General features: G+C 38.5%; 1 protein-coding gene across 3 annotated transcripts in view; it reads right to left on the bottom strand.

The window, feature by feature from the left end:
• Window positions 1-15,069, bottom strand: part of SEL1L2 (SEL1L2 adaptor subunit of SYVN1 ubiquitin ligase) — a 77,790-nt gene that overhangs the window by 50,145 nt on the left and 12,576 nt on the right. For 2 of the 3 annotated variants that reach the window (XM_059407906.1, XM_059407908.1), the window contains exons 2-3: window positions 14,342-14,444; window positions 9,025-9,187 (exon numbers count right to left, since the gene is read on the bottom strand). In XM_059407906.1, the coding sequence (XP_059263889.1) occupies window positions 9,025-9,187; window positions 14,342-14,391 (213 nt within the window). In that variant the 5' untranslated portion in view covers window positions 14,392-14,444. Of the gene's footprint in view, window positions 1-9,024; window positions 9,188-14,341; window positions 14,445-15,069 lie in introns of those variants that run through there. The other variant, XM_059407907.1, reaches the window with a different exon arrangement.

Raw genomic sequence — 15,069 nt, 5'->3', positions numbered from 1 at the left:
CAAGAGCATCTTCTACATTTCTTGTTCCACACCCAGAATTTGACATTTTCCAAGGATGCTGGTGTCTTTTTAGTTGGAGAGGATTTCTGGTTTTTTTTTTGTTTGTTTGTTTTAAACATAGTTCCTTCTTGAGGTGTGAGTTAATAAATAAATTTAATTTTAATATATTTAAAAATACATGCATGTTAAAGATTAAAATTCTAATACTTCTGAAGGTTTACAATATAAACATCAATGTCCTGCTCCTTTCCACGCCATTTTTTTATTCTCATGCTAAACAACCACTGTAAATTATTTTAGCTGTTTTCTTCTGATAAGTTACCACCATTATGATTCTTGATAAATTGCTACTACTTACTGTTAATTTTTATATTTCACACATTATCTCTAAATTGACTATATTATTGATGATGACTTAGGTCATTTACATTATTTTCTCACTTTTTCTCCTTGCATCTCTTCTCGACAGAATCACAAAACTAAATTTTTTGTCAGAACATAACTGTAAAAGTCTGTTTTGGTGTTCCTAATATTTTCAAGGTTCTACTAAAGGACAAAGATTATAATTCCTGTTACCATTTTTAGAAGTTCATCACACACTCTTATGTAAATCACTTTTCCATGCTTTATATTAATAACAATCTGGTGTTAGCCATTCAACTTGAGTTGATGATGAAATATTTGAAGAGCACAGGGTCATAAGCAGAATCCTGTGGCAGATTGCCAGGGACTTGCTTTCATGTTGGCATCAACCCATTAGCCTACTCTTTATTTACAATCATCAAAGCCCACATTTCTATTTTTTCTTCCAGTTCACGAGAATATTCTGCAAGGCTTTGTTAAGTGTCTCCCTAAAGTAAAGATACAAGAAGTCTGATAATTCAATCAAAATGAAATAATTTCTTAAACTTTGAAGTATAATTTCAAGGACAAAGAACCATATCATTTTTTAAATTAGGGTACTGACTGCCCAGTTCAGTTCCCAAGAGCATAATAACTCTAACATGTGGTTTATAATTCGTGTAATCTATTTAATCCATAAACTCAAAAAAAAAAAATCTTCTGTTTTGACCAAGTCCTCTTTAGTCTCAAAGTTTCCCTTCTATGGAAAGTAGACCAAAAGGGCGTTATTACAAATGGAAGGCATCTGGAATCCTGGAACTCCTTTAACCCTTGTAGTTTATATTTAAAATGGCTAACTTGGCTCCTTTTAAGGATCTCCTTAGTCAATATTAGATTTTTATTTTGCTTGCAACTCTTAGCAATTTTTGATTCTGCTCAACTTAGAAAGTGATTTATTTATGTAGAAACCCTGACAGCAAACAAATATACTGACCTTTATATGAGAAAATGAGGATACTATTCTATTCAGTTGAGTTTGTATTTTAAGATACTTTCACCAAAAGTGTATGATTTTGTGCACAGCTTATCACACTTTATGGCCAGATTCCGTTGAAGAAATTTGTGAGTTGTGGATGGTGTGGGAGTTAAATTTCCATCCTGTGACAGGGGAGGGGAGATTTTCTTTGTATAATGCTCATTCTAGAAGGAAGGAATGAAACCATGATTTTAGCAGTTTTAAAACCAGCCCAAAAGGCATGTTCCCTCTTTCACTGAAAAATAACAATGGGTGATTCTGAATTAATTCCCTGGAAGGCTCAACTTTCTTCCTTCCTCCCTTGCTTCCTCTCTCCTTTCCTTCATTTGAGTACTAACGGAAGACAAGAGGTAATATGCGCTTTCATGTAGTGAATATGCTGATTATAGTCATTGTTTTACTATTGCTTTACACTTGGACATTGTCATCTAACTATACCATAAGCGGTTTTAGGCATTTGGTCTTTCTTTGGAGATACAGCTGAGATGAAACGAGATGGATTAGAGCACAGTTTACACTTAATCCAGAAAAAAAAAAAAAGCTAAAGTCGAAAGAGAAGCTGTGTAATAGTGATGACATCAGTGACACTTCCAGTGGTTTTTAAAGGTCAAGCTCCGCATATTAGATCTGTTTATAAGACTTGATTCTGAACTCAACAATTGTGCCATGGTGTGTTTGAAACTTATAATAGTTGGGATTTGAATGAAAGAGTTTAGCATAGACGATTTTTTTTTTAATATTTCAAAGCAATTTACTCAGGTTTCATAATAATAATTTAAAAGTTAAATATTCCTTTTACTTTTTATATAGGAAATTATTGTTAAAGAGAAAAGGTTAAGCATTCTTCTTCTAATTACTGCACAAGGCTTGAAGGCATTTGAGATTATTACTTTTAGCTCAAATCGCATACCAAACAAAAGTGTGAATCAACCTTAATGAACAACTCAGATCCTATCTGTACCCTTAATATAAAAAGAACATTAACATCAAGATGAAATGCTCTATACAGGTAATCCTAAAATTATCAAAGTGATTATTAGGTTGATACTAAAAATGATTTTTTTCAGTAGTAGCACAGTACTAATAACTACATTCCCTCTACAAAACACCTCTAAAATTCTCATCTAAAATAAAGGAAAAATATGAGGAATCTTTGCCAGTTAGATAGAATTATTCTAGAATTACAAAGCATTGAAAAATATGCAATTCCTTATATTCTCCTTAATATATTAAAATAATTTTTAAACAATAGAATAGATTTTCTTATAATTCATAGTAAACCGTTTTGAACATATACATGAATCTGAGTTAAATGATTTTTCTGATATCAAAGTAATACATAACCATGAATAGAAAATGTAGAGGAAAAAAGCCCAGTAAAGTATTTTTAAAAAGAAAATAGTTGCAAATAATACCACCACTTAGAGATTACCACAATTAAATTATTTTTTTTAAAGACTGTATGTATTTATGGGAGAGAGAGAGCAAGAAAGCACAAGCAGGGGAAAAGGGAGAAGCATGCTCCTCACTCAGCTTAGAGCTGGACAAGGGGCTCATCTCAGGACCCCATGATCATGACCTGAGCTGAAGGCAGACGCCTAACCAACTGAGCCACCCAGGCCCCCCTAAATTAAATTTTATGGTGATGCAACATGGGTGATTTATTTCATGATTCTGTCTTTTTTTAAGATTTTATTTATTTATTTGAAAAACAGAGATCACAAGTAGGCAGAGAGGCATGCAGAGAGAGAGAGGCAGAAACAGGCTCCCCGCAGAGCGGAGAGCCCGATGTGGGGCTCAATCCCAGGACCCTGAGATCATGACCCGAGCTGAAGACAGAGGTTTTAACCCACTGAGCCACCCAGGCACCCCTATTTCATGATTCTTAAAGCAATGAGGTTTAACTCTATGTTCTTATTTGGCAAATTGACAAATTGAAGCTGTTCATTGATATTAAGAGTGAATCTTTCTAATTCTGAATTTTTGCTTCCTGAATGAGAATCAGAGAAGTAAAAAATATATAATTTATCTACGTTTAGCTGGTATAACATAATATCTTATTGGAATCCTCTACTGTAGGACTCAGTTTTGTTTGCTATTTCCTCAATTTCCACCATGTCCATGAAGACGACTCTGTTAGTTAATAGTTCTCATTATTTGGAAGCTATTGTTTCTTTCTTTAAAAACAAAAATTATTTATTTGTCAGAGAGAGAGAGAGAGAAAGAGCACAAGCAGGAGGAGTGGCAGGCAGAGGGAGAAGCAGCCTCCCTGCTCAGGGACTCGATCCTAGGACCCAGGGATGACCTGAGCTGAAGGCAGATGCTTAACTGTCAGAGCTGTCCAGGAGTCCAGAAAAGTGTAGTTTCTTTGAAAATCAATACAATGGATTCTGCTCATAAACTTAAATGCTTTTGTTGTCCTTATCAAAATTTCCTTTGATTTGGAATTTTGTGGGATGAACCATTCAAGGTACATGGAAGAAATAATTATGCCTCTTTCCCTTTATTCAGCTGCCCTTTATATGTAACCTGAAAATTACATTTTTCCCTGACCCCTCAAAGCTGCTTTATAATATGGGTTCTTCTCTTTTGTGTTTTTCTTTAACTCAGATCTTTACTAGACTTCTGGCACTCCAGGCTCTCCATTTATTACATTTCAGTATTTCAGTTCTTCCTTTCCCCCCAGAACTAGGTGTCTTCATTCTCTTCATTTTTTCCTATCTCTGCCCTTCTCACTCTTTTTCATTGCCATTCTTCTTTAGCTACACTGCTGTTGCTACCTTGTCCTTATAGTTTCCAACAATATTTTTTTTTTAAGATTTTATTTATTTATTTGACAGTGAGAGAGAGAGCACAAGCAGGCAGAGAGGCAGGCAGAGGGAGAGAGAGAAGCAGGTTCCCCATGGAGCAGGGAGCCTGATGCGGGACTGGATCCCAGGATACTGGGATCATGACCTGAGTCGAAGGCAGCTGCTTAACCAACTAAGCCACCCACGCATCCCTCCAGCAATATTTCTTAAGAGTCCAGGTAGGATTCCTATACCAGGGTGGCACAAACAGCCTCAGAATAAAGATGGTCACCCAGCCTGTTAACCTATTAGCTCTCTATTAGAGAGCTCTGATCATTATAGCACGTGGCCATCCTAGTCACAGATTGAATTAAGCATTGTTTGTAGCACAGAATCTCTTTCACTAGTTGTTCTTGTACAAGGAGACAAGTCCGCTATAAGCAGACTTACTATTGGAAACAGACTTTTCTATAGGGATGACAGGGGTGAGAGCAAAATCTCAGAACAGAATCCAGCAATCCAGCTGTAGTACTAGACCAGGATCTTGCAGGCGCCCGGCTCATCCAGATGTTAACACTTTGGTCACTAGTTTATGGGGAGGACATGAGGGGGAGGGGGAATACAAGTAACGAATAAGGGTGTTCAGGATGTCAGGGAGAGCATAGGAGGTGTTTGGGACAGAGACTTTATGCCACGTTGTATTGTAGCATTTCAATAGGCAGTGTGATTGAATTTTGCATATCAGGTCAATGTCAGCTTTCCAGATGATAAGTTTGTCCTCACTCATATTCTATCTTCTTATCCTCCTGAGATCCAACACACACATATGTCAGACAGATATCCCCATTTTACAATGAGGAAATTGAGATTCAGAGAGGGCAGGCAACAAGTATTGGAACTGAGATTTAAAGCCAGGGACTGACTGACTCCGTAGCAAAGCCATTAAGACTAAAATCGTTATACAACATTATTCATTGATGTACTTTAATATCTCTAAGGGATTGTGCAGATATTATTCTCTTCTTGCAGCAAACTTATAAAGTCGTGTAACCTTATCAACAGTTCCCTTTGCAGGTTTGAGAAACCTGAGGTTTATAGAAATGACACTGAAAGAATGAACAAGATGGGAAGCTCATTAGTTGTCCAGCTTTCTGATTCCAGAACCCCTGTCTGTAATTGTATGTTTTCAGGGATAGTGTCCCAACAATGCCTGCTTGTCTCTACAAAGATGGCTGTGATAATACATAGCCAGTGGTCAACCATTTGGAGTTATTCTTCCTAGCACTGGATTAGCACTCCGCTAATGACCTTCTCCTATCTGTTTCTCCTTAAAATCAATGGCAAGCATTTGATGGCCAATTACCTGGGATTGGAGTGCAGTCTGTGGCCATGCCATGGGCCCACATTAATCTGAGAATGGGGACTGATACTCTGACTTTGACCCTGAAATCCAGGTGTTTTATGTACCATTTCTGTTAATTTGGAATTTCTTTTCTGAGAGTAGTGTTTTGACCTTCTTATCAAATACTTTACTCAAATACAGACAAATAAATCTTGTATGTTGTCTATATCCAATATTCTAGACTAGGTACAAATGTCACTTTTACTTAGAAGCCTTCCTCCTCTGCTCTAGGCAGAACCTGTTAGACTCTTTTCTGTGTCTAATGCAGTTTATAACTATAGTCTACCTAAATTGTCCTGCAATTATGTGTTTATACTTCAGATTGACCCATAAGGACTGTAACCTATTAATCTTTTTCTACACCTCAACTTAGATTATGTTTGGAACATTGTGTCAACAAAACAACTGTTGACTTAATTAGCTAATTAATACTCCACTAAAAAATAAAGCACATGTTCACTAGTTTAGAAAGGAATGCCTGGGTGGCTCAGTGGGCTAAAGCCTCTGCCTTTGGCTTGGGTCATGATCCCAGGGTCCTGGGATCAAACCCACATCGGGCTCTCTGCTCTGTGGGGAGACTGCTTCCTCCTCTCTCTCTGCCTGCCTCTCTGCCTACTTGTGATCTCTGTCAAATAAATAAATAAAATATTTTTTAAAAAAGAAAGGAATTCTGAGATATCATTTATAGTGCTGGATATGATGGTAACATTTAGTTTGTTTTGGAACTTTGTGTTTGGACAATGAAGGTTTAAAAACTCTCCTATTTTATTATAACATTTATAAATCCATTTACTCCTTTGTAAATATAATGTTTTGTATTTAGTTTAAAAACATTCCCTGGGGTAAAAAATAGTATTCAACAACTTAATTAAAATTATACAGATATTTAAGATGGTGATATTGAGGGGTGCTTAGATAGCAAGGTCAGTTGAGCGTCTGACTTTTTTTTTTTTTTTTTAAAGATTTTATTTATTTATTTGACAGTGAGAGAGGGAACACAAACGGGGGAATGGGAGAGGTAGAAGCAGGTTTCCTGATAAGCGGGGAGCCCCACACAGGGCTAGACCACAGGACCCTGGGATCATGACCTGAGCCAAAGGCAGACACTTAAGGACTGAGCCACTCAGGCATTCCGAGCACCTGACCCTTGATTTTGGCCCAGGTCATGAACTCAGGATCATGAGATCAAGCCCGGTATGAGGAATCCACTTCTGTTTCTTTCCCTCTTGCTCCCTCTTTGCTTCTCCCCCGCCTCAAATAATCAATAAATAAATCTTTAAAAAATATAACAGTAGAGGGCACGTATTGCATGGAGCACTGGGTGTGGTAGATAAACAATGAATTCTGGAACACTGAAAAGAAATTTAAAAAAATAAATAAAAATTGGGGCGCCTGGGTGGCTCAGTGGGTTAAGTGGCTGCCTTCGGCTCAGGTCATGATCTCAGGGTCCTGGGATGGGTCCTGCATCTGGCTCTCTGCTCAGCAGGGAGCCTGCTTCCCTCTTTCTCTCTCTCTCTGCCTGCCTCTCTCTCCATCTACTTGTGATCTCTCTCTGTCAAATAAATAAATGAAATCTTTAAAAAAAATAAATAAAAATTAAAAAATACAACAGCGATGTTGATCTGCATATATTTACATGGCAATTTGTTTATAATATATTATTAAGTGAGTAAAGAGATTAGGAAATAGCAATTAAAGTCTGATCTCATTTTTGTAAAAAAGAAATCCTATGTAGTAATAGGAAAAATTCTAGAAGAGTAATATTTATATCCTTTCTTTACAATGAATGATGACAAAAGTTCCAGGTATGGAATTAACCTTTACATATTATTTCAATCCCCACAATAATTCTATTTAATCATTCATCATTAATTGATTCAGCAATCAATGTATATTTCTTGTCCCAAGGACTGTGCTAAATATTAGATACAACTGTGAACCAGATATATCTGGTATCCAGTATATTATATATGATAAAACCTAACCCTACAGATGAAAATTAGAAAGGTTGTCTCACTGATCAGAGGTTTGCTGGTCTAGCTTTGGTTTCAACTAAGTAAACACAGAGACTCATGAGGGCTCCTACAGGTTCCAATTGCCACCAGTCTATTCAGGTGGATATAGCACAGGATCTGCAGTTTCCCAGTTTCCCAGGATAGTTCTCCCGGGTCCACTATCTTTGGTCCCTCAGATGAGGCCTCAAGGAAGTGAGATGCACACTAGGTGGGTGCAGGAGCCCCAACCCCCAAGTAATGGTTCCGTACCTGTGGTGTCCAGGGTTCTCCTAAGAATTACTACCACGATCCAGTATTTACAGTTCATTACAGTTTGCCCCAATGCGATGGAAGTTTGTCAATCCGAAGTCATTTTAATCATAAGCAATGCTACCTAGAAACACACTAAGTGTTTACTACTATTAGATTATGAGAGAAACAGAATCAGAGAGCGTAGGAAAGGATCCTCTTGTGGAAGGGGAAAGGTGTTCGTTAAGGAGGTATCCAATAAGCAAGTGGCAGAATGGATTTGAACTTCAGTCTGACTCCAAAGTCTAGCTTCTGCATTTTCCTCCCAGAGATAAAAATGATCTCTGGGAGGAGAAGTTTCAGACAACTTTTATTTTTTTCTTCATACTTTCTGAATTCTCAGACATTTTTTTTGTCATGAGCATGAATTTCTTTTGTAATCAGAAATAAATATTTTTATTAAAAAGACTAACAACATGAAGACATACTTTTGCTATTGCATTAAGTGAAAGTAGCCAGAAACAAAATGATATATGCACTTGCATTGTGATCAGGATGATGTAAGAAGAGAAATGCCTGAGGAAGAAGCTAAGCAAAAATATAAAACAGTTCTAACAATAATTGAGTCAGAATGGTTGGCTTGTGAAGGGCTTTATTTACTTATGTATTTATTTATTAATGTATGTATGTATGTACGTTTCTGTTTTCCAGATTTTCTATGAAATACTTACATTATTCTTGGATTAAATGAAATGCATTCAGTAAAAGAGAAAAGAAAATATATTTAGTTTATAAAGTGTGTGAAATGTAAAAACCAGGGCAACATCATGTAAGGTCATAGATATACTCTGTGGGGTTTTTTTTGTTTGTTTTTTTGTATAGGTGAATATATTTAAGTAAAATTTAATTATGTTAGGGGTTCAGAGTTCTTAAATCATTTCTAAACACACCCATGGACATAAGATGGGAAGCTGAATTAGAGAGCAGTTCTGTTCCATTCCTGACAGTCACCCATATAACTAGAAGAATTTGCCCAGTTCTCTTGCTATGTCCCCTCCCTGATCCCACGATTTCAGTGTTACTGTAACTTCCCTAGGTCTGGGTTCATGCAGTAGAATGGGAATACTATTGCTAAACTCCTTTCACATGTTCTTTGTCTATAGTTATTTTAGGATGTAGCTACGTAAGGCTTATTTTTCTTTCAAAACTCACATTTTGGGCTTTATATGATCCTTCTTTAGCTAGGGACTCATATAATTGGATAGCCGCTGTTATGTTTTGCATGCCAAAATTTCCAAATAGCAAAGCATCAGCCATTTTCTCCATAGCTTTCATGTTTCCCATGTCAGCTGCTTTGGCAAAGAATACGTAGGCTCTGTTTCAAAAATATGAAGGTAGAGGTTTGATTATCAAAAATGTTTTTCTGTTCCCTCCTTCACACTACTTCTTTCCAGCAAGTAGGATCAAGTTGTTATTGCTACTAATAATACCGTTTAGCTGAAGTCCATCACATCTACGGGTCAGTAGGTTTTTTTTCAGCCCTACCTTATCTAAGATTATAATTTCAGATATATCTGGCAAATAGTGAAGCTGGTGAAAAGAAGAAATATATAGGATACATCATGCCTCAAGCTTATTCACCAAGTGAAATGAAAAATTGAGACACTTGTCCTAACATAGTGAACTCTCCCATGACCACCTGCATTATATGAATATTTGTTTAACAAAATGAACTCTGAAATATAAAACAACGTAATAAAAAATAATCAAAATTGGAGTGTCGCTTCTAGAAGCTACTATCATGTAAACAAGAGTCCCTCTATATTCTGAAGTAATTTTCTAAAATAGAACATATTCCTCAGCATGCAAAGTCAGGCTGTGTGGAAAAACAATAACCAAATAAAACCCAGTGGTTATTAGGGCTCTAAAGTCTTGACTGTCTGGTTCAAAATCTGGGTCCACCACTTACTAGGTTGAGAGCTTCAGGCAAGTTATTTAACTTATTTTTTCCTCTCTCATCTATGGAGTGGGGATAACAATAGCCCTTACTTCATAGGGCTGTTGGGAAGATTCAATGAGATAATCCATGAAGTGCTTGGCATATGACCTAGCAAGTACATAGCAAGCACTCAAGAAATTTAGCTGCCATTATTATTATTTTTAGGACTACTGCATAAATTCCAAAGTTTTATAGCATGGTAATTGTTCTGTAATTAGTGGGTAACTGGTGTGAGAATTTAATGATTATAAATATAGATGCCATAGGACGGCCTTACACTGCATTATCTGAGTCCCACTCAGAAATCATCTGGACCTGATCTGCCTAATAGGTAGTAATGGAGAGCCTTGCAAGGTAAAAACTTGTGTCAGAGACAAAGAGTACTTTTGGGATTTACTTTTACTTTATAAAATAAATTTTTAAAAATGATTTTATTTATTTATTTGACAGAGAGAGAGATAGTGAGAGAGGGAACACAAGCAAGGAGAGTGTGAGAGGGAGAAGCAGGTTTCCCAGTAAGCAGGGAGCCCGATGCTGGGCTTGATCCCAGGACTCTGGGATCATGACCTGAGCTGAAGGCAGACGCTTAACGGCTGAGCCACCCAGGTGCCCCAAGGGATTTGTTTTTACTTTTATAACTTCCTTTTTGGTAGCAGTAAGAACAGAAAGCATTAACCTCTACCAGTGACCTTGACTCAAATACAGGAACAAATACACAAATCTATCCTTGCTGCTCAGAAGGATCAGGAGACTCAGCTTTATGTACTGCTTATCCACACTGATGCTAAAATAATTTGCTCTTGGTGGCTGGAGCAGAAATGAATGGGCTCAGACTGTTATCCACACAGGCTTTAGGGTCTTGGATGGCAACACCGAGAATAGACTCCAGTGGAACAAAAGAAGCCAGGAGGTCAAGCAAGAAATTAACCATGATCAGAGCAAGCTAATATTCTAGGGACCAGAAGGCAAATAAAACAGAAGGTCTAAAAGTCATTGAATGCAAATGTCTGGCATTTGGAGATAGGCTAGAAATCAGACACAGACTCCCTGAAGTTATTCTGCCACATGGTTTGCTGCTGTAACCACATAGCCTGCTGGGATTAGAAGGGCACCCATGGACCAGGACAGAGAAATCTGATGGGCTGCAGGAGCCAGCAGTATATACATTCAGTGATCCCAGGACGCAGCAAAAGTTTGTAAAACCAACCCATCTAGGTGTCTTTAACTCTTAAGGGAGGAGTGGATACCTCCGTCCCTTGTCATGAAAGTCCAAGCTGATATAAGGAATACTGGAAACAGAATCCAGCGCTGAAGAAAGTTGTTGGTAAATTAGGTAGGATTAAGATCTGGGCTGTAACCCCCAAGGGGGAAAAAGTAAAAGAAACTGGGAAGAATTAGCAGATCCTCAAAAGAAAGTTCAGTTAGATATCTGGGTAACTCCTAAAGTATCTGGTACTGGATGCTAAGGTGGGTGCTAGGGAAGGAGGAGACTAAAGACATCTCTAGGACTCATCAGAAACTTGGTGTAGAGCAGGAGCTTATCTTCAAATCTTCTTTGCTTGTGTTGTGGGGGGTGGGGGGTGTAATTCTTAATGACAGCTAACCCTGGTTATCTCTGAGGCTTCTTGACTCCTGTAGACAAGTCTGTGTCTCCCTGACGTATGCTTGCTTAACATCTGTACTTCTAACAGCACTGACTTGTTAAACAATTTATAGCTGAATGAATGAATGAATGAATTGGCTCACAATGTGGATGTGGATGAGCCAAAAGGACTAGTAGCACCTCTGTCTTATACAAGAAGTGGTGAAACAAAGAGGACACAGGATTGAGGAATGAATGGGAGAGAAATGATTCCTCTGTAGTCAGTAGGGTGTTCATTTTTCTTTACCCTGACCAGAATCTTCAAGATGGCTAGACTGGGTGTAACTGGCTTAAGAGAAGAGCAGACTGTCTTGATATTTGGAGAAATTTCATTCAGTTTTCCCACAAATTCCTGAAATCTCTTGCCATGAGCAGATTTTGTTTCATTTCTCTGTCAACTCAGAAGGGTCAGGGGACTCAGCATTATGCACCCTCTCACATACCTATGCTATGGCAGAAACAAGCTGCTCTTTGGGTACTTGGTAGACTCAGTTGGTAGAATATGTGACTCTTGATCTCGGGTTTGTGAGTTCAAGGCCCATGTTGGGTGTAAAGATTACTTAAAAACAAGATCTTAAAAAAAAAAAAAAGCTGCTTTTCTGACACTCTTGGGCAAGGATACACTGGGCAAGAATAGTCAGAGATTGAATCACACCTAGGTGGCATAAAGGCTCCTTCACAGCTGGGCAGTCTGCTTTCATGGATGGGTTTTCTCCCCACTCTTTAAGCCAAAGGGGAAGGTACCCATGAAGGTTAAGTAGATAGTTACTTGGGAGCTTCCAAGAGTGATTTTGTCCCATTGGACTGAATCTCGGGTTTCCTTTCATTTAAAAGGGCCTACTCAAGGGTGCCTGGGTAGCTCAGTCATTAAGCGGCTGTCTTTGGCTCAGGTCATGATCTCAGGGTCCTGGGATTGAGCCCCACATTGGGCTCTCTGCTCAGAGGGCTCTCTGCTTCTTCTTCTCCCACTCCCCCTGCTTATGTTCCCTCTCTTGCTGTGTCAAATAAATTAAAAAATCTTAAAATTAAAAAAAAAAAGGGCATACCCAGTGGGCCCCTCATCTTGAGTTCATCTGCTGTACAGCTAATCTGAAACCTAATCCTAACCCTTTCCAGAATTTCATTGGTCTTTCATCTAGCTGGTCTGGGTTGAGAATTCTGTTCTTACTCATCCATTCAGTGAGCACCTGAGTAAGCAGACTTCCTTCTAAGGCAGGATTATATTTTGAGGGTCTGATTAAACCCCATCCTCATCATGACAGCCCCCAGAGATGCTCAATATGAAACCCAGGTTTTGCAGGGGATGGTTTCCTCTGCTCTTATAAGGAACTTCTAATTTAACTTCCCTTAGAGAGCTGACCAATTCCTTTACTTCCTTCTTTTTGTCACTTTGGGAGAATTATAGAATATTTTTGACCTTCTATTTCCTCCTCTGAAATTTGGGGATAACAATTTATGCTTCATAATATCATTGTGAGCAATGAATGCTATTCTACACATAACTGCCCAGAACAATAAGTAGAACAAAGAAGGCACTTAATAAATGGAAGTTCTTCATAGTTGAAATGCCCCTTTATTCTCTATACTTTTATGCTCTTCTGGGAAGGTTTGAGCTTTAAGAAAGAATTCAGGAACTCTGCTGCTGCCCTGCCTAGGACACCTACCACAGCACTAGGATGCTTCCCCCAGAGCAGCTATGCCTGATCTGTGTGCAAACAAAAGTTGTCTCCTTGTTGGAGGTCCGGAGCCCATTCTTTTTGTTACTGCTTCAAGACACACTTGTTTTCTTCTCTCCCATACCTTCTGCTTACCATTTAGAGGGCTAGAGATAAAGACAAATGCTTATCTTCTGCTTACTATGTGTCGGGCACTGTTCTAAGAGCCTAACTGTACTATCCAGAACACAAGCAGCTTAAGTAACTTGCACAGGGATTACACAGTCAGTGAATGGGAGAACTTGGGGTTGATCTCAATGAGGTTTTAATTAGGGACTTGAGGGGTGACCTCATGTTGTGTCCTTCTACTGGGGGGACAAGATATTTTTGCCTCCCCTTTAGACAAAGTAGACAAATGAGTGCTCAGACAAATGAACAGCGAAATGATGAATATGGAGTGAGACCATGTGGTCACGACTGGTTACTTCCCAGTTGTGTATTTGTGATCACCTCACTTTAACATCCTTGAATCTCTCTTCCTAAGTGTTTTTAAGGTGGGGAAAATGAAGTTCTTCTTAACTCATAAGGCTGTTTGGGGGATAAAATGGATAAAATGGAATCACATACATGAAAACTTTGAAAACCATAAAGTACCCTACAAATGCTGAGTTAGGCAGAATAAAGCCTTCTAGGGATGCCTGGGTGGCTCAATCGGTTGAGCAGCTGCCTTTGGCTCGGGTCATGATTCCAGCGTCCTGGGATGGAGTCCCACATCTGGCTCCTTGCTCAGCGGGGAGTCTGCTTTTCCCTCTGCCTCTGCCTGCCTGTGCTCTCTCTCTTTCTGACAAATAAATTAGCAAAATCTAAAACAAAACAAAACAACAACAAAAAAGGCATTCTAAAACAACCTAATTCAAGTAACATGTCTTATTTCATTTGAAATACCTAATAAACTCAAAACAGAATATTTTTGCCTGAGTACTCAGATTAGTGCCTTAATTGTGCATTTCACTTAAAGTGTTGGGACCACAATTTCACATTCAGTTAGGTTTGTTTAGGCTGATAATTTTAGGATTCTTTAAACATCAATTGATTCTTTTAAAAAGAAAAGCTTATGGGCAAATAAATTTATTTGTTATCCCAATAAGCTTTTAATGACAAACTAGATTTTGGATTGTTCTTTTTTCTTAGCCAGGAATTTAAGTTGGCTTAGGTAATTGGACAAAGACTTACTGTGCTTTTTGTTTTTGGCTTTTGGACTGCTGGAGGATCTTGATGCCCATCTTAAACAGCTGGTCTCCTTCATCTGTGAAATTTTGCTTTGGTTGCTTTCTTACTATATATGGACAAACAAGGAAAAATAACATTATTTGTATGTTTTATATTTTTAAAATAATGTGCTGCCATATTAGTTTGGGTTTTGCTCATGAAAAGGTTCAGATGAACCTCCCCCAAATGTGCCACTTTGGCATGTGGATTATTTTGACCTGAATCCAATCAAGGCCAAAAAGACTCAGGAAGAGCTTTTTACTTCCTCCTTAATTGCCTCTAGGAGTTTAGATAGAAAGCCTGGTTCAGGAAGAGAGTCATTATTGGAGATAAATATGAAGAGTATGGGTTAGGTGTGGTAAGGTGAGGGGAGGTTGGCAGGGAATATTTATTCAACTTCCTCTCTGCCCTAATGTCTCTGCATGGTATGACAATCATTTGTATACCAAACATTTGCTCTTCCCATCTTCCTGTGAATTATCCTCCCTCTCATTGACGCCCCAGACCCTTACCTCCTTCTTAGCTCAAGAGGGCATATAAGGGGGCGTCTGGGTGGCTCGGTGGGTTAGAGCCTCTGCCTTTGGCTCCAGTCATGATCCCAGGGTCCTGGGATTGAGTCCCGCATCAGGCTCTCTGCTCAGCAGGGAGCCTGCTTCCTCTTCTCTCTCTGCCTGCTTCTCTGCCTACTTGTG

Source organism: Mustela nigripes, chromosome 7 (genome assembly GCF_022355385.1).
Source record: "Mustela nigripes isolate SB6536 chromosome 7, MUSNIG.SB6536, whole genome shotgun sequence".
Classification (NCBI taxonomy): Eukaryota; Metazoa; Chordata; class Mammalia; order Carnivora; family Mustelidae; genus Mustela; species Mustela nigripes.
The sequence above is the reverse complement of the archived record's forward strand: the minus strand, read 5'-3'. Positions and strand labels throughout refer to the sequence as shown.